This window comes from Pezoporus flaviventris, unplaced genomic scaffold (assembly GCF_033815535.1).
Source record: "Pezoporus flaviventris isolate CSIRO_AGI_PZ_B2104156 unplaced genomic scaffold, CSIRO_AGI_Pfla_v1 ptg000002l, whole genome shotgun sequence".
NCBI classification, from domain to species: Eukaryota; Metazoa; Chordata; class Aves; order Psittaciformes; family Psittacidae; genus Pezoporus; species Pezoporus flaviventris.
The window spans coordinates 89,926,279-89,945,287 of record NW_026892550.1 but is presented as its reverse complement, the minus strand read 5'-3'; the positions used below and the strand labels follow the sequence as shown (position 1 = coordinate 89,945,287).

The 19,009-nt window shown below is 42.0% G+C and overlaps 1 protein-coding gene across 2 annotated transcripts in view; it reads left to right on the top strand.

The window, feature by feature from the left end:
* Positions 1-15,683: 15,683 nt before the first annotated feature.
* APPL2 (adaptor protein, phosphotyrosine interacting with PH domain and leucine zipper 2) overlaps positions 15,684-19,009 on the top strand; it is a 35,938-nt gene continuing 32,612 nt past the window's right edge. For both annotated transcript variants that reach the window (XM_061445026.1, XM_061445025.1), the window contains exon 1: positions 15,684-15,902. In XM_061445026.1, coding sequence (XP_061301010.1) covers positions 15,849-15,902 — 54 coding nt within the window. In that variant the 5' untranslated portion in view covers positions 15,684-15,848. The remainder of the gene's footprint in view (positions 15,903-19,009) is intronic.

Sequence of the window (19,009 nt, the reverse complement as noted above, 5' to 3'; positions counted from 1 at the left end):
TCAGAAAAAACATCTTTCTGATGGCCAATTTTCTGAAAATCGCATATAGAAAAATATATCCTCAGGCTGAGCTTTTAAGTGCCAAGCATCAGCCCAAAGGGAAAAGTTAATGGCAGAGTTAAGAAGGTTAAAAGGGTGCTCTGAGAGCAGGGCTGAAGGACACGCTGCTGCTTAAGATCCCATATGGTTTTCTAATACAAAACCAAACAAAATATCCCAGCAACACACGCTAACCATAGACTTGGCACACTGCGGAATAATCTATGAACATGGTTTTAATATATAATTTACCTGGGAGGAAGCAGTTGTGGTGAGCATAGAAACCGAGCCATCTCTTCACATATTAGAAGAGGCAGCTGGGGAAGCAAAAATATCCCCTGGGGATGCCTCACACCGAGCCATTGCCCTGGCCACAAGGAGAAGATACGAGACTGGTTCAGAAACCTGCAGTACTATTAAGGGTGTCAGAAAGATGCTGTAGCTTCCTTCTAAACACTTGCACTCCTCTTAAAAGTTCACTGCATTGTACAAAAGCCGAGCACCCTACGTGTATAAACTAAGAGCTGCATTGAATCATAGAATGGTTTGGGTTGGAAGGGACCTTAAAGACAATCTAGTTCAACCTCCCTGCCATGGGCAGTGACACGTTCCACTAGACCAGGCTGCTCAAAGACCCACCCAATCTCTCCTTGAACACTTCCATTGATGGGGCATCCACATCTCTGGGCAACCTGTGCCAGTCTACCAGGCAACAATTCCTTCCTAATATCTAATCAAATCTACCCTCTTTCAGTTTGAAACCATTTCCCCTTGTCCTGTCACTACATGCCCTTGTAAAAAGACCCTCTCCAGCTTTCCTGTAAGGTCCCCTTTAGGTACTAGAATGCTGTTCTCAGATCTCAGATCTCCCCAGAGCCTTCTCTTCTCCAGGCTGAACAAGCCCAGGTCTCTCCAGCCCTCTGAGCACCCAACCAAAGCTGAAGCTAGTAGCAGTTCCAGGGGACTTAAGACAAAAAGAATGTGATATATTCCTCTGTATACCTTTCTATATATATTCCTCTATATACCAGCTCATAATGAGGCAGCTCCTTCTGAACTTTCTCACTTGGCAGGTGTATTTTAGGTGCTTTCTGTTTCAAATAAGAAGACAAACTTCAGTTTCAGCTTTACCTGTGATCATTTCACTTTATTACTGAAAATAACCATTTGCAAAGTACAGTTCCATAAGCGAGTTAATTAAATGAACACTTTACATTAAAGGAGCGGAGCAGTGTTCCCTGCATCAGTAAACTCTCAGTGTCTGCCATCATGCACCCTGCGTACTCCATCTCCTCTGAGGAAGATTGGGAGATGCATGGATGTGAGCTTCTACAACTATTTCAGGTGTAGTGAGAAGGGACTTTGCTATTTTTGCCCTAAATCAACCTAAAATTTACTCAGTTAGGAAAATAGGTTGGCTAACAGGATTACCCAAATCTGAAATTCCAGTGCTTTTCTCTTTTTGGACATTTTTGCCACTCTGAGTGTTTGAAATCCAAACAATCTGCTTGTCAAGTTGATATGCAGGTCTATGGAGAAGGATTTTTAAATCCTATAGTTACTTATGGGTATTAGAGAACAGCCCTGATTTGTACAGGAATGTATACTTTCCCAAATTCTTTTTTATCTAAGCAACCATATAGAAACTTTATTCACTCGTGACTCTTACTTACAAAAGACTTACTTCTAAAAGCTTGTATCTCAGCTCATGCAAGTATAGAAAACATGTAGTGCTAATGACCATCTTCTGGGTGTTTTCTTTTGAAGAACGTCTTTTAGACATGGATGTTCTCAAAATCACAAGTGTCCTGAGAAAGCTATCAGTTCTTCATCAGTACTTAGCATCCTAAGATTAACTTTTTCCTAGTCAAGTTTACAACAGGAATTCAGTTTACACCAGACGTTCCCACTTTAAGATTTGCACTACAAATCCCTTGTTGAGTTCCTGTGTTTTCAGGCTACCATGTATTATGTTTCTCCCTAGACAATTTTACACTCTTGCTACAGCACTGTTGTTTTATAGCTAGCAACCTGAGCTAGTAGCTTTCACTGACTTGTTCAAATAGCATGGTGCTGCATGGTTAACCACCAGAGGTCAGAGACTTACACCCCAAATTTCCCAGTAAACCTGCAAGGATGATTCTGCTTGAAAAATTCAGTAGTCAAGCCTCAGTCTACCACCTAGAAAAGCTCTCTTGGGTCAGCTGGGGGTTGTTTGCTTTTACACAGCAGTAAACAAAGCCCAAGGAATCAAGACAGTGAATTATTTTCATTGATATAAACAGTAAAAATAAATAAAAATTAAAGATCAAGAACTTAGTAAAAGCCATCATGATTCCACAACCATCAAGGTACACGGTACATGGCAGTGGGCATGCTTCAGAATTTTATATACAGTCTCCTGGGTTCAGATTATTTTTCTCCTTCCTAGTAGCTGCTACAGTGCTGTGATTTGGCTTTAGTCTGAGAACAATGCTGATAACACCAATGTTTTTAGTTGTTGCTAAGTAATGTTTATCCTCATCACGGACTTTTCAGTCTCATGCTCTGTCAGGGAGGAGAGGAAGTTGGGAGGAAGCAGAGACAGGATGCCTGACCCAAACTAGCCAAAGGGGTATTCCATACCACAACATGTCGTGCCCAGTATATAAACTGGGGGGAGTCACCCGGAAGACCCAGATTGCTGCACAGGTTGGGCTGGGTATTGTTTGGCAGGTGGTGAGCAATTGTACTGTGCATCACCTGTGTTTATAGTTTTCCTTTTTCCCTTTTATATTCTTTCCCCTTGTTATTTCCCTTATCATTATTATACACACACACACACACCCCCCCCATGTTTCTACTGCATTTCTTAATGTAACACTGATACTGTGATAACATCTGATGATCACACCAGGCTGATTTCAACTGTACAGGGTACCACCTGGACATAAAATGAATTTTCATCTTTGCGGGCAGTCAGAGAGAAAAGAAATAGCTGATCGGTGAGATAACAGAGAAGTCAAAGTAGGAAGCAGGGGGACAGGATTACTACTTAAAAAAAGGATGCACCTAAAAAGAACATAAATTAAAAAAAAAGCTGTATCAGATCAAAGCAAATATCCAGCTTGCTCAGGATTCTGTCTCTGGCAGCTCTGAAAGAACACAGGACACCCATGTGGGATGTCTGCACCCAAACTCTCCCATCTTCCAGACTTTGCAGATCACAGTCTGCCCAAAACAGACATGGTTGTTATATATTTAGTAACCCTTAAGGCATTTCTCTCTATGAAGCTTTCCCACTCACCCTTGAACCCACGTAAGACCCTGGACCCAAACATTCCTGTGTTCCACTTCTCAGTCACATGTGATTTGAAGAACCTCCTTTTGTTTGCTTTGAGCCTGGCTCCTGCCAACTTCCAGCTGTTGATGGTTTGTTCCTTGTATCAGGATAAACACTAAAGAATCAATCACTCATTTTATGTCATTTATGATTTTTGTTTTTCACAGTAGAATAAACACCATAGAATCAAAGAATCAATACGCCACATCCCCTATCTTAATCTTTGGTTAGGATCAGTGAGGGTGAGCTATCATTTCCTGGCAGCTCTACCAACAGGTCGTTAAAATACTTTGAAAGAGATTTGATGTGAAAGGACTTAAAAACCCCATTTTACAGACTAAATCCTGCTAGTAATACCAAGCTTATAAAAGCAGCTGTACAGAGGGAGCCAAACTTCTTTACCCGTCGTAGACTTACTGTAATCCATGCAGTGTGTGTTAGCAGTGAGAAAATGTGAACAATAAAAAGCTTTCCACACCATCCCACTCTCTTTTGCCTGGCTGCCTGGGAGCCTCACATTTGCCATGGGAGCTTTTCAGCACCAGCCCCACAGTCCTCTGAGCCCTGAGCTGTTCTCGCCTCACATTGAGCCCACCACTGTAGTGAGTAGCCCACAGATGGGCCAGCTACCAGTGAGCCTTAAATCATCCATACAACATTATCTATCACATCAACACAGTGAAGAAAATAATCAAACTGCAAGAACTTAAGAGGAAAACCAATTTCTCCTTCTTGCAGTGATTTGGATGTTTCCTTTAAATCAATCTGATGACTCCTTCTATTTAAAAACAAAACCATTAGAACTTTTTGGTTTATAATTGTCCATGGAAGCTGACTTAAAAAAATATCATTCAAACTCTTCAGTTTGAAGAAAAAAAAGAGTAGTTGCCAAGAGCAAGGGTTTTTTTCTTCCTAGGGCAAGAAGATTTTCATGGGTCTATCTGTTCCTGCTCTCACGGAAGTCACAAATAAAATTCCATTATTAGGCCAAAGCAAACATGGAATGAGACAAAATCAATGACACTCATGAAAGTGTAGAGTCTCCTAAAACACCTAGATAGAAATGAACAAGGAATCCACTGGTCAGCCAGGGAGAAACACAAGCAAGGTAGATCGCTAAGTAGAGGGCCAATAAGTACCAAAGAAAGGTGAATAATCTGTTAGTGGATATGTCAGCTTTACAAAAAATCCCCCCAATATCTGTCAGGATAAAAAGTAATTAATTTTGTAATAATTATTTCTGAGCATGTTTATTGAGCATAGTTGTGAAATCCGCTTTGTTTTTAAAAGTTAACAGTCCAGGGCATATGATTCTTAGCTGATTCAAAGGCAGAAACAGAGCTCAGGAGTAAAACTTTTAAAGGCAATTTCATGGGGAAGAACTAGGTGATAATTCAACACTAGTATGTTCACATCAGTGTCATGTCTGTTCCTAAAAAGCCTAGATTTTAGCACACAGATCTGCACAGAGCTTTTGAAGAATCTGATCCTGAGCTCAGCTACTGCCCACTGCCTACCAGATTTTTCTTGCAGAGCCATAAGGATGATTCAGTTTTGGATCATTTAACCAAGCATTCTCTGAGCTCAGGGATCCCTCTCTGAGTGAGGATCACTGTATCAACCTCAAGCTTCCTCAATTCAGAAGGAATATTTTATAAGTCTCCTTGAACAGCTGCATTCAGTGGCAGTAAAATACAGTTCAAACATCTGCAGCATGTTCAGGCCTGGGAATGCAAATGATCAGCTTTCCAGAAATTGTTACATTTGACACATCAGAATCCTCCCCATGAAAGGCAGAGGGAAACAAGGAAAACCCGGAAATCTCTATCTGTATGCAAATTATGACCTTCCATGTCTTATTTCTGCAGAATCAGTTAGGTGACTACCCTGTCTTTTCCCTTTCCACATACAAATAGAGGATCTCAGTGGCTTTTAATTAATAACATTGCAAACTCATGGGCACATTTTCCTTAATTCTCCTCCCTTCATTTGAAAAAGGTGTTTATCTCAGTGTTGGTGCATTTGCTGCTATAATCCAAGGCAGGTGCCCTTGAAAATAACAAATGGGCAAATGCTTACACTGTATATTCAGAAACAGTTTGCAATCCTTTCTGTGCCTGAAATGTTGCCTGTATATATGCTGCATTAGAGCCTTCTATTAGAGGCCTTATAAAAATACAGGAGAGATGCAACAGCTCTTCCTACCTCTAAGGTCACTCAAACTTCATTTTACTATTGCTGATAACAGTCTCTGGAGGAGAAAAGCATCTTACTCTCTTCTTTTAATATGCTATGCAGACAGAGTAATCTCTTTCCCTTGTTTCTCACTACATAAATTAATTTGCAAGATGCTGCTAAAACAGCTTGCACAAACAAAGGAGGGCTCACAAAAATGAAAAGATAAAATAAATGGCAAAATGCTGGAGAAAAGGTCTTTATACTGAGATGTCATTGAGATGCCAGTGCAGCAGTGCATCCCCTTGGAAAAAAAAAAACAAAACATGTGCTTCACTTCAGGCATATGCTTAATCCTATTGATATGTACTTAACACACACTCACAGCATCTGATAAACCTAAACTAGTACTCAAGTAGTAAGCAAACAAGTACTCAGTGTAAGACAACCTGATCTAGATCCCTGAAAGAGAATTCTCTTTGCCTCAAAACTGTATATGAGAAAAGGCAAAAGTCTCAGGAGATGCTTCTTTACATATGATATTGGTCTGTTATAAGAAGTCCCACACTTCTATTCCAAGAGAGGCCCTTCTGCATACAAAGCTCTTATTTGCTCAGTACATTGGGAAGATGGTATCCCTGCTTTATTCTTTTCGTTTTCATGCACTTTTTAAAAATGTAAATTCATCCTCTGCTGTTGACATAGATTTCCGTTACAGTTTTCCACACAAAGTAATTGCTTTTGCCTTACATTGGTAATGAAGCCAAATAGCACAGTCACTGCCTCATCTTTGTATGCAGTGTGCCTGCAGATGTAGAAACAGAACATCATGATGAAAAATGTCTTTATCAAATCCACATATTTATACACATCTACTTAATTAACACCTTCCTTTTGAAAACTTAGGGTAAAATTTGCCAGTATTTAGAGAGGATATATATAATTCACACTGGGTAGGACCTTCATAACTTGTATATGCCATTTTATGGAAAATATGAAATTCTGCTTCAGCAAACACCAGCCAGGTTAAAAAAAAGAGAAAAACTCTATGTCCATCAAAACAGCAGCTCTTTGTCTAAATCTGCATTTAATACCAGAGGATACTAATAATTTTGATTAACTGAAACTTCTGTCACATTAGGCATACAGTAAACAGAAGTGGTTCATACAGTTAGCAAAATGGAAGTAGTGTGTGTTAGCTTATTCAAAAAGGACACCCACATGTGACAGTTATATTATTTTGCATTGACTGACAAAGAGCAAAAGTATGTTTTTAACATTGAATTTTAATCAGAATGCTATTTTTGACAAATATCAGTAATTTTTAAGCCCTTGGGGAAGGCTTTTGTATATATAATTTGAAATATTTGTAAGAGCAGAGCATCTGTACACATCAAATAAACTAAATTAAGCAATCAGCAGGTGTAGTTACATGATGTTCTTATAGGGGGCATCCTTTTAGCACCTAAATAAAGATGACAATCTCATCTCACTTATATGAATAACAATTAAGCAATTCATAGAATCATAGAATAGTTAGGGTTGGAAAGGACCTTAAGATCATCTAGTTCCAACCCCCCTGCCATGGGGAGGGACACCTAACACTAAACCATGCCACCCAAGGCTTTGTCCAACCTGGTCTTGAACACCATCAGGGATGGTTCACAACCTCGCTGGGCAACCCATTCCAGTGCCTCACCACCCTAACAGGGAAGAGTTTCCTCCTTATATCCAATCTAAACTTCCCCTGTTTAAGTTTTAACCCGTTACCCCTTGTCCTGTCACTACAGTCCCTAATGAAGAGTCCCTCCCCAGCATCCCTATAGGCCCCCTTCAGATACTGGAAGGCTGCTATGAGGTCTCCACGCAGCCTTCTCTTCTCCAGGCTGAACAGCCCCAACTTTCTCAGCCTGTCTTCATACGGGACGTGCTCCAGTCCCCTGATCATCCTCGTGGCCCTCCTCTGGACTTGTTCCAACAGTTCCATGTCCTTTTTATGTTGAGGACACCAGAACTGCACACAATACAAAAGTGAGGTCTCACGAGAGCAGAGTAGAGGGGCAGGATCACACTCCTTTTGATGCAGCCCAGGATACGGCTGGTTTTCTGGGCTGTGAGCGCACACTGAAGCCGGCTCATGTTCATTTGTTCTAACATGGAGCCAGCTTCTGGATCCACAAATAAAGGCAAAGAGGGAAGAGAGACACAGAAATGGGCAGAGTTTGGGAACTGCTGCATTAAACACTTTATCTAGTTTCATTCATTCCAGGTTTAACAACGTAATGCAGGCAACACACCAAAACTCAAGAGCAGCTGTCCCTCAATATAGCCCTGGAGCCACTCCCAAAACACTACTATTTTGTTTACTAGTATTTGCACCTATAAATGTGTCCAAAAATCATGACTTGGGCCTCTCAAAATGCATGGGATTGTGTAAAAATTATGAATTTAATTTAAAATAAGTGTTGTGGAGATTTACTGCTTTGATTTCTGATAAGTGAGCATTTACATTTTGGCTTTTAAGATTCGCATTTGCTCTTTCCTTCACAATGAGAAGGACAAGTCCTTTTCCGCTAAACCAAAATCTCTCTCATCACGTAACAAGAAGCACATGTCACTCAGGGAAGTGCTAATGGGAAGCTGAGAGCCCTGGTAGCCCCTGACAGCAAACCTGCCCTAGAAGGTAGCAACAAAGTGAAACAACACATGCTGGGAGCACCAATCCAAATGTAAACCAGTGTAAAGGAGAAGAGATTTGGACTCAAATCTAACAATAACCAAAGCGCTTATTTGAAACCAAGCCACTCTTGATTCAGTTTTCAAAGGGCTGATCATTGCTCCATTTGGCAATGCTACACTACAATGCAATGTAAATCAATGTAACAAAACCTCCAAAGTACTGTATGCACAAACAATTCTGTTCAGGGAAGGGCTGAAAACTGGAGACTTTTTTTTTGTCATAGATTTCTTTCAAAGCAATTAAGTTGAAATGCTGACGAGAACATTTTCTGTTGCATTATTATTCATGTTCTCTCAGTCACGGAAATGCATTGCTCTTTGCTTGGGGCTTTTTTCTTATTGCTATTTCATGCAGGTTTGATTTGAGAAGGTGAAAAACGAATTAGGAACCACTGATTCCCCCTAAGAAAAACTCACGTCTGCTATTAGGTCCTATTGACTCTGCTGCACATGTTGTCTGCATGCTCCATGGTTTTCACAAAGAGAGATGCTTGCTGACCTAGGATCTTGTCAGCATTTACGTGTAGAGAGTATTTAAAGATAATGACTGTATGTGACCCTGGAACTAAATGTTCTGTTTTTAAAAAGTGAAAGAAAAACAACGAAAAGCAATGTGTTACCATAAATGAATTTGAAAGAACTGGAAAACTATTTTCTGATCCAGCCAACTTTTATATGCCTGATTAATACTCCAGGAATTTGACAGACTAAATGCAAGTTTCTATGTTTGAATGACTGGAGTCAGCCAGTCAAATGCACAGGTAACATATGGCATCATAACAGAGGTTACAAAACATCTATCTCTATCACAAATCACACAGTGGAAAGCAAAAGGGCAGGGCAGCTTCTCTGCTGCATGGCAAATTCTGCAGGAGTTGATGTGAGGTGTTAGAACAGTCACATATGGTGGGCAGTTCAGAGCCAGCAAGCTGCCCACAGCTTGGTGAGATAATTCGTCCTGCTTGTACCTTGCTCACAGTGGCCTTTACCCTGGGAAAATACTGAGAGAGCTTTGCCAGCTGGAAGAATTATTTTGCTAACAGCAGCAGCCTGGCCCTGCTGCCAGCCTTCCTGGGGGCAGTGCTCGTTCCCATGTTCCAAGACCAGCACATCTCTGAAAAGACACTCAAAGAGCTACAACACTATGAAAGGTGACAACAAAACATGGCTTGCAACCTCTACTATAATCATTTAACTCTCCTTCCCTTGTAGTCCTCACTGGCTCCCATGAAAGCAAGCTACCAGGGTGATGATCCTGCCACCAGCAACAACGCTGGATGTAGCGTCTCATTGCACACACTGCACAAATCTGGACTTCTGGCAAGCCCTGCATTTTCAACGGTAGGTCCGGTCATATGATAGGAAAGGTTTTCCAGTATTTGGCTTTCTCTAGACAGCAGAACTTTAAAGTGGACATTACAGAAAGAAAAATTGGAAATGTCTGATCTTGTAAAGCTGGAAGCGTCCCAGCACTGTGGAGGAACACAGAGCTTGGTAAGATGTTTCTCGCTGAACTTGACTGGGGGTGTCCAAACCTTCTGCCCAGACAGCAATGCAGCAGAGTATTTTCTTGGTACATAAGCACTTGCTTGTGTCCGTGTGTTCATGACACTGCCTTGGCAGCCAGCCCGGAGGAGTCACTCCCCTCCAGGAAACAGACTGCAGTATCACTGTCCATTTGGGTGCTGCCTAGAGTTTCCTTATTACTTTCTGTAACATCTTCTGTTTTTTCTGCTGTTTCTCTAAAAAATACAAAAACACACCCTGTTGCACCACAACATCCTGCTCTGCCTTTGCCTTTGGCAGTACAGGCAGGCTCCGCTCAATGGGGAAGCAACCAGGAGAGATGTTTGGGGCCTCTGTAGTCTACAGAGCCTCCATTATGGACAACGAACCCCTTGTGCTACACCATGGACACAGAACAAAAAGACCCCAAACAGCAAGTAGGAAGGCAAAAAGGGATATTAATAGCGCTAGCAGACTTTTGTGGACTTCTAACAGGTCTTAGGATACGTTCTGCTATACATAAATGCTATAAATTTATCATTCAGCTTTTTTTGGCCTAAGCAGGCACAGAAAGATGCCAATGTAAGGTGAATCAAAGGCAGTGATCAGAGTTAAGACAACATGAACTTTTCAATTCTGTTGTTCAGAAGGAAACAAAAGAGTGCAGGTTGGTTCAGGTGATCTCATGATATAAAAATTATGCCGAAAGCTGGCTTTAGACAAAGTGACACTAAGTGCATTTGCTTCTGATATTTGTACTAATGTTGTATTTTAAAGACTATGAAAGAAGGGCTCTGAGTCAGTGATCCCTCTGACACTAAAATGAGAGTCCTACCTGCAGATCCAACCTGCACTTGCAACATGTTATTCTGACCTTTGGTAACCTTTGTACAGAACAGATTACTTATCAGCATTTCATAAAACAATTATATGCCAGGCATTAGATGTCTCATTTCAATCTACAGAATCATACCACGTATGCATTTCTTTGACAAACCACTTGTTTCTGTCACTTGTTGAATTTCACAGTACGATTTTTCACTATACTTCAGATATCCCTGAACTCCACTGGACCATCACCTGAACAGAAGTGTCTGCTAGGTTAGAGAGCAACATACATTACAAGAAGCACAGCTAAAAGGAGAAAGGAGCCTGTATGTTCGTATTTGCACAAGCACTGCAAAAACTGTGGACAAAAGGTAATACTACTAGCTCCTGTTCTTTGAAAAGCAAATACAAACTGTTAAATCAGATGCCCTTCACCAGGCAGGCTCCCAAACAGTCATGCCAACACCACCGAAGGCCACACGCAGGGCAGAGGTAGGCTTGGAGGAAGTGCTCGCAGTATCTCCAGTAGTACTGTCAACAGAAACTCTGGCTTTTGAAACCAGATTCTTATTCTGGATTTGGATGGAAGCTGCTGCTCTACTTGGTTACATGCGGGAACTTAATTGTCCTTAAATTACTTGAAATTAAAGACAGCAGTTGCACTCTTCACCTTCAAAGAGGTTTTAATTCAATCCATCCCACTAGACAATACATCTGTGCATATCCATTTTGGCATATTACTAATGTGTTTAATGGAAATAAACAAAGCCATGTGTTTTACGTTAAAACAAAGAGCATGATATCTTGGTTACAGGGCAATTAATAATTTCAGTGGAATTTTATTTCAGCCTAGTTATTAGCTTGTGGGTTATACACAAAATCACAAGATATTCCTTTTGTGTCCAAGATTTCTCCTGTATATTAGATGCACTGTTATTAATTTAGTCGGTAAGTTATTCAGATCCTATTAAGAAACTGTTTTGGGATGCTTCTGGTACTGAGAGTAGTGAGAGCCTTTTCAAACCTTTCACTTGTAAATAATTAATTTGACGCAATTTATTGCTACTATCATTTAATATACCCTCTTATATTTATGCAGGATGGCCACATAACTTAGGGTAGGTTATTATACCTCTAAAAGTCATCTGTAGTTCAAGGGTTTCTTTGTTACTGGGCACAAAGAAGAATATTAGACACTGTGTTAAATGCATAAATAGACTCAGCTGACTTAGCAAACATGTGACTAGCACACCACTGCTCAGAAATTTCTTGTAAAGTATAAGGTATGAAGCCAAAAAGGAAGTATAACGCAATATGTTCTTTAAAGTTAGAATGGAACATATGAGAAAGCAAACACAATGCAACATGACTTACTCTGTAACTAGTCTAACCAGAAAAAAATAATTATAGTCAGCTCCCCATTAATACTGGGTGGATTATCAAATTTGGAAATGAATTATGCTAAGGATGCACAACAGCTGCCTTGTTTTCAAACAGGCCAATTAAAGCTGGCAGGGCTTATTCACTCACACCCAGCAGCATCCAGGTTCAGCAGTGCTGCTTCCAGCCCCAAGCTAGTGCGGGGGAGTTGGGTGAAAAAGCACTTGGGCAAACCTGGAAGAATGGCATTGAGTACCTCCCATCCTGCAGCAAGCACAGTCCCCAGCTGCCATTTCATGCTGTGGTCCCTTCTGTCACATAAGCAAAGGCAGTCTGGGGAGAACCATACTCGACCAGCTGGTCACCAACAGATACTCCTGACCAGCCTTGAACAGGAACAAGACTCTCGCACGTAAAACCCCAAATTCAAGTTTGAAGATGCACCAATTTCTACAAAACTGCAGTTCTACTGGAAGATTTTACATCATTTTGCCAAGATATTCAGGCAACAGACAAATCTTGAGCTTACAGATCAATCCAAACTTTCTTCTTCTTTCCTTTAAAATTGTTCACTCTCTCTGAGATTTTTGGGCTACCTTCAGGCTTTTGCTGGAAGGAAGCACCATATTTTCTTAGAAACAGCACAATTAGTTCACATAATTGATTACCTCATACTCAACACTCAACTATGTATTAATTTCATTTGACACTGTTAATTCTAATTAATTTTATAAGCAGCATGTATCAATTTCATTTTGGCCATTCCAGGGGTTTTACCTTACATTTTCACATTCTAAGTGGCATTTATGTTAACATAATCATCTGTAGGTTACAGAACACACAAAAAAATTAATTGGCCTGCTTACTGGAAGTATTCTTCAGCTCAGTTCATACTGCTATGACAAGGTTTTTGAACATTCAGGTGATTGATTCTAGAAACTGTGCCTGCTGCTTCCTCATTCTCTTTCCATATATATAATGTTGCCATTAGATTTGACTTTGAAGAACAGCTATGAGAATGTTTTTCACTAGCAAGGCTTTTTGTAGCAACAGAGTACTGCATTCAGCACCTGGATTTAGAAGACAGGAGCTGAAGACACTAGCACAGGTTGCCCAGAGAAGCTGTGGCTGCCCCGTATCTGTCAGTGCTCAAAGTCAGGTTGGACGGTGCTTGGAGCAACCTGCTCTAATGGAAGGTGTCCCTGTCCATGGCAGGGGGTTGGAACTGGATCAGCTTTAAGATCCCTTCCAACCCAAACCATTCTGTGATTCTGTGATTTTAATTATTTTAGAAATATTGTTTGGAGTTACCAAGACAGAATAATTCTTGAGACCTGACAGAACCAGGTGACTGGAAAATTAATTGCAATTATCAATAATCCAAGGAAAAGGTAATTTCAAATATTAAAAGGCAAGATTTTTATTTTTATTTTTTAAATTAAAACCCACTTGGGTTGTATGGGGAAAGTTCAATAAAAATGCTTGATCACTGTAAATAAACAATCCACCAAGTTTATAGCTCTGTAACAAATGATACATAAAAGAATGACAGTGTCACCTTTCAGTAGTTACTGAAGTGCTTTTTGTTTTATTTAAATAGAACTAGTAGAACCTGTTCTGGAAATAGCCATCCTCAAGTTTGGAATGACAACAGGCTTCCACAGTTGAACCTTAGACTAAACAAAGTCATCAAAAGTCAGCAAGATAAGACCTTAAATGTTGTAGCCCTTGGGAAGGATGACAATGCAAAATAAAAACACAAACTACCAATGTTTTCTTGGTGAAGGAAATACTTCAACCCAATGGGGAAGAGCTTTTGCTGAACTATTTCAGAACTAGAGGGGGAAAGACAAGGGCAGACTTGGAACAGAAGTATTTGGGAAGTATTCAAAAATGCCCTGAAGCTACTTTAACAGATAGCAGAAATCTGGCAAAGCATGGTCTTCTCTTCCACAGTGAATTTCAAATAATGTTTTCAAAATCTCTGAAGAAAGAAAAACAAGACTTTTACACAGATTGACAAAACTGGCTCAGAAACAGTCATGGATTCTGGAGTCTAATGGCCAACTAGTGCCTTATTTCATATTTTGTAGGAAAAAAAGTCCTTGATCTCTTTCCCATTCCAAAATTCTTTGAAAAAAAACATTATTATGAAAAAGCCGTATTTATTTTTGTTTTCTTATTACATAAATATATACTGTCATACTTGGCATTTTCGGTATTAGCTGGTGATTTTTATTATGGTTCAGTGTCTTTATTCAGGCAGGAAAAGTGGACTGAACGTGAGAACTCTGTTCGGACTCAAGGGAATGGAACAGGGAGTCCAGCTTTGGGACCAGTGGAGCAGAATCATACCAAGGCAGGCTTGGCACATTGGGTTAAAGGTCCTCTCACGAGCTTCAGAAGCAATACCAATCAATGTCAGACACACAGAAATATCTTAGCCCAAATTACAGGGTTCAGCGGTCATTTCTTACACATAATTAAAGCAAATAATCATCCAGCTGATCTGAAAAACTTTCCTAAGGCCTCCCAAAGAGAAAAAAGTAAAAGCTGTATTAGCAAATCACCTTTCTTGCCATACAGAATGTTCACTAATGCTGACGAATATCAGAAGTGGAAATATCCACCGGAATTTAGATGCACAAAGCAGGCACCGACCATAATGGCAAAGCAGACCCATGTTAATGTTTGGGGTTCTTTTACAACCCAAGCTGTAAACTCTTTTTCTTCTTTTAAAAGAGGGCAGCAACTTGAGGTATCTGAAGACTGAAATCGCTTTGAAGGCAGGAACACCTTACCATTTTACACCTCGTATTTTTCTCTGCCTATTCTGTTATCAGGATTCTTCCTAAACTTTCCAGAAATGTTGTTTTTCTTTCTTAAATGGGATTCTAGTTTTGAGTATCTCCATTTTAGTCTCAAGCCATACTGGAACAACAAAAGCTACAGCCAACAAGCACAGAGCGACTGATCTGAAGATCAGTAAATCTGGACTTTTACAGAAACAGGCATCCAAAAGCAGCAGCCACCCTTCAAAGAGGTGAACATAATGAAGTACTCCTGCCTCAAGCAAGACTCTACTCACTTTGAAAACATTACCCTTCTTCAACTAAGCCTCTGAATTAATGTCCAAATGCTGAACTTATCTGACACAATTAAGACACCAGCGAGACGGTAATAAAAACATGAAGCACCAGTAACCCAAAATGCGTCCCTCCTAGCCCCCCAAGCGTAGGGATATGGCTGAGTGGGGATTGACCTGCCTGGGGCATTCTACGGCCCCGCAGTTCCCATTGTGGAACTGTCAGTAAAGAACGAATGCAGATGCCACAAATGAGGACTGCTCACAAGCCTAGGCTGAAAGATGTGATCTTCCCCTCGTTTCCACCACATCCCACACTCAGGGAGATCTCCCTCAGCTGAGGGGGGATCCCACAGCTCCAGCTGCACCCCGCTTCCCATCAGTCTACTGTCCCGTGGACGGAGGCAAGCGCACGGCTGCTGCAGGTCATTCCAGTCCTTGAGAAAGAGGGGCTGGTGCAGCCTCCACAAGGGACCTCCGTCCCCACGGTGAGGCCGCCGCGACACCGGCCAGGCCCGAGGCGCTAATGGCGGCAGGAAGCCTCCCCCCGCCCGCCACGCTCCCTCCCGCTGCCGGCCTTCCCCGTGACTCGCTTCCTCTGGCCGACGGGAACTGGGAGGAGTGAGCTGCCCCCACCCCGCCAGCGGAGCCACCCTGCCGCCGTGCCCCGTTGCCCGTGGAGGAGGGACGCCGCCGAGCCCCGCCGCCGGGGCGTGCCAGAGGGCGTCCGCCGCGCACCCTGCTCCCAGCGCCGGCTGCGCCGTCAGCGACAACATGCCCGCCGTCGACAAACTCCTCCTGGAGGAGGCTTTGCAGGACAGCCCGCAGGTAGCGGCCCGCTGCCAGGGGCGAGGCCGGGCGGGGGGCACAGCCCGCTGGGTCCGGCCGGGGCATCGGAGGGGTGACACCCCGGGAGGGTCGGGGAGCGGGGTGTCGACAGGCGGTGCAGGAGGGCGGGCTCCGGGCCGGCGGCGAAGTGGGTCAGGGTGATTTCGCCTGTCGGGATGCTGTGGAGCAGGTAAACAGCACCCGTGTGGCGTCGGGGGAGGGCTTTCCTCTCCTACTGAGCATCTCCAAGGGAAATACAAGCTGTGTCTGCTGCTGGGGGCCTCCGGGGAGTCCAGCTGTACCCCAGCGCAGGGGCATGGTGTGAGGAGGTCGGGGCACAGCACCCTTTGTCCTCGCCTCTCTTAGAGAAACTCCTCCTTTGGCTGTTTCCTCATGTGCCAGTGTCTTGGGTAGCTGTAAGAGTTGCCTTGAAGAGGTGAGGTGTGCTGCGGAAAGATAGGTGGGCATGGCTCGCAGCCCTGGCTTCCTCCGAAGTCCCCGAGGGAAAGGGTGGCTTCTGTTCTGTGAGTCACCTGGCCTTGATGACAGACGTGGGCTGAAGGAATGTCACCACCAGTGTGTGTACTCCTCCTCGCTCCCAAAGGAGGTAGTTCAGATACAGGGGCTTCCCATGAGGATAGATGAGGTGGATCCCATTAAAGATGACCTCCTGAAGGAGTCTGAGAAACGAGGAGAGGCGGTTGCCAGCCTTTCCTTCCTCACTGCAGGCAGGGAGGACCTTTCTCACCTGCACCTAGCCCCGTGTAGCGTCCCATGCCCCATCGCTTGGAATCATGATCTGACACAGCTGCAGAACAGACCCCTGACACAGCTGCAGAGACCCCAGAAGAGGACAGTGGATGCCCCGTAGCTGCAGTGAAGAACACGCCGTGTCAGGATGTATTGAGGGGGCAGAGAGGTATGAGGCCTCAAGAGCTGGGAAAGGAGTGTGGAAGGAGGGAAGTCGGGGTGGAATAGAGAAGGAAGGGGAAAAGGCAAGAGTGGAAATTGCACAGAAAGATGGGAGAGGCGCGCTTGAAGACATAGTGCAGACAGAAATACAAAATTGGCGATGCAGGGAAGGAAGAAGGGAGGACAGGGTAGTAGCTCCCAAGTAGCCCTGTGTTGTAATCCTAACTCATCTGATGATGGATGATGAGGAGGAATGAATAGGTAAGATGCACAGCAGATTGCTGAAAGGTGTTACGAAGTCCATCATGAGTCATTTTGAAGGAAACATTGGACATGGACCTGTCAGGACTTAATGAGTGTTTGGGCTCATCTTGATCACCTCTTCTTATCCTGATTTTCTACGTTTCTGTGAAGTCCCATCGTTGTAAGAACAGTTTTCATCCTCTGTTTGATATTGTGTATGTGGAATCATCCTTGGAGATTTTCAAAAAGAAAAAGTGTGAGTAACCTGATGTAATGTCAGACAGCCCTGCTTTGAGCAGGGGTTTGGACAAGGTGACCTGCAGAGTTCCCTGCCAGCCTGAATTGCTCTGTGTTCCAGCTTACCAAAATGTGCTAGATAACATTATTAAGAGAGGTTATTAACTTTTTTAGTTAATAACCTCTCCACTGCATTCTGGAGCTGAAGAACTTGACACACAGGATAAGTGAACTCCTGCACCTCTTCAGTCAACACTTCCTTCAATGATTAAAAATGTAACACTGGCTGACAGCAGCTGAACAATGCACTGAATTGAACCTGGAGGTCTTCATCTTTCTTCTGACCTGAAATTAGGATTGTTAACATCTCCTTTGTAATTACTAGAAATACCAGGCTCTGTATAAACCTGAATATTTGAAGGATGTTTTGATTTGATTTGTTCATTACTTTTTGTTAAAGTCCTGCAACTTTGGAAGGGAGGGGTGTTGTTTAATTTTTATACTGGCCCAGTGTTGCTAAAATCTATTTATTTATTTATGGGGTAGTATTTTCCTCGGTCTTTTATATTTGTATTACTTTTTTATTGGGGAGAGCTTTACATACACAATGCAAAGGGTCTCTCTGTGGCCTGGGTGCTACGAAATGAAAGCAGAAAGGAAGTCTCTGTCCCACAGAAATTACAGCATAGCAGCTTGTGGGATTACTTCTATGTGAAGTGACCTGATTCTCCTCTGCTCTGTACAGTCACAGGATTGCAAAGGGATGGTAAAACAAGGATATAACCTCACTTTGTGTAAACAATGTGAAGTATGTGAATTACATGCAAGTCAGAAGAGAATTAGGCCAAAGTTATTTCTTCATCAGCTTTCTGAAATTTGATTTCTCTCTCCCTAACAACATAGTACTTTTGCCTTGATTTATCTCCAAACACTGTTTGAAAAAGGCCATAAGAAGCGCCTTTATTTTGAAGTGTTTGGCCACAAAATAGAAGAGAAATTTATGTAAGCAGTCATGCTAAAACCAAGAGAAGTACTTCCATGACAGCAGAAACTTTTTCCTGTGCTGCAAGAAGCTGAGAATAATGATGCTATTAATGAGGCCTCCTAAATGTTAGCTTAATATTTTGACTACTGGTTTATTTCAGCAGCATTAGCTGCTATTCCAGAATTTCTCAAAACAGCAACAACTGAAATATACATGTGCTGGTATTTTCTTGCAGTAATTTGAAATGGTGTTCTTAAATGGAAAAATTTCCAAGAATAACTTCCAAACTACTTGAATCATTAATTGTTTTTATTATTTTTGAGCAATGTACTAATAACTGAGGCCAAGACTTTCAGAAATTATTTCCCAGAGTTCTTCTACCTTAATCCATATTTAGACATCTGAAGAACTGAATGTGCAAAAAGTGAGATTTAAGAATTTAGTTGTCATTCCTGTGTTTGGAAACCAGCATGCAGAAATGTGTGATTTGTACCCTACTTTGGACAATTCCTTTATAACTTTTTAGCTTTGACTTGAGGTTTATGTTGGTAAACAGTGTGTTGAGTTTTATCGGTTTTGCCTTGCCTAAATTTATTTTTTTAACCATCTTCATACCCAATGCATTTTATGTACTGTTGTAACGCAAAACAAGGCAGATGAGCACTGTCAAGATGGAAGATAATTTGTTGACATTAGTTTTCCTTGTTTTAATTCATCATTGAAGGTAAAA